General features: G+C 44.2%; 1 protein-coding gene across 1 annotated transcript in view; it reads left to right on the top strand.

Annotated features, from left to right (window-relative positions):
- EMH_0051100 (uncharacterized protein) overlaps positions 1–575 on the top strand; it is a gene marked incomplete at both ends in the record, with an annotated part of 5,421 nt that overhangs the window by 3,427 nt on the left and 1,419 nt on the right. The window contains 2 exons of the mRNA XM_013496716.1: positions 22–135; positions 463–575. Coding sequence (XP_013352170.1) covers positions 22–135; positions 463–575 — 227 coding nt within the window. The remainder of the gene's footprint in view (positions 1–21; positions 136–462) is intronic.

The following is a 575-nucleotide window of genomic DNA, read 5'->3' as shown; positions in this document are numbered from 1 at the left end:
GGTTTAGGGTTTGGGTTTCAGGGTTAGAGGTTCCAGAGGAGCTAACGCAAGAAAGGGTTTTACAAATACTGCATAAAATACAGAGAAGAAAAGAAGAGAAGTTTAGGCAGATACTGCAGGCGACAACAGAAAGAGGTAAACCCTAAACCCTAAACCCTAAACCCTAATTTTCTAGTTTTTTCATTTTCTCGGTGTAAAACCCTCATCTCACGCTCTTACTCTAAACCCTAGGCATGGTTTTTAAGGCTGTAGGGTTTGCAGTATATATAAAACCCTAAACCCTAAAACCTAAACCCTAATTTTGAGTGTTGTTTGGTTTAACTATTAGATATATGTGTGTGTTTTTATTTTTTTATTTCTCTGTGTTGTGTACCGTCCTGCATCCACCAAGGGTCTAGGGTTTAGGGTTTAGGGTTTAGGGTTTAGGGTTTAGGGTTTAGGGTTTAGGGTTTGCGGTTGCAGAGCTTTCTCCAGAAGGGGCAACAGCAGCAGTGACAGCTCAGCTGCAAGAAAGCAACACCGAGGCGGAGCGGTCGGTGCTGCAGGAGGAGCAGCTGCTGCTGCAGCACGAGCGC

The sequence above is a fragment of the Eimeria mitis genome, genomic scaffold (genome assembly GCF_000499745.2).
Source record: "Eimeria mitis Houghton genomic scaffold, Emh_scaff2257, whole genome shotgun sequence".
Classification (NCBI taxonomy): Eukaryota; Apicomplexa; class Conoidasida; order Eucoccidiorida; family Eimeriidae; genus Eimeria; species Eimeria mitis.
The sequence above is the reverse complement of the archived record's forward strand: the minus strand, read 5'-3'. Positions and strand labels throughout refer to the sequence as shown.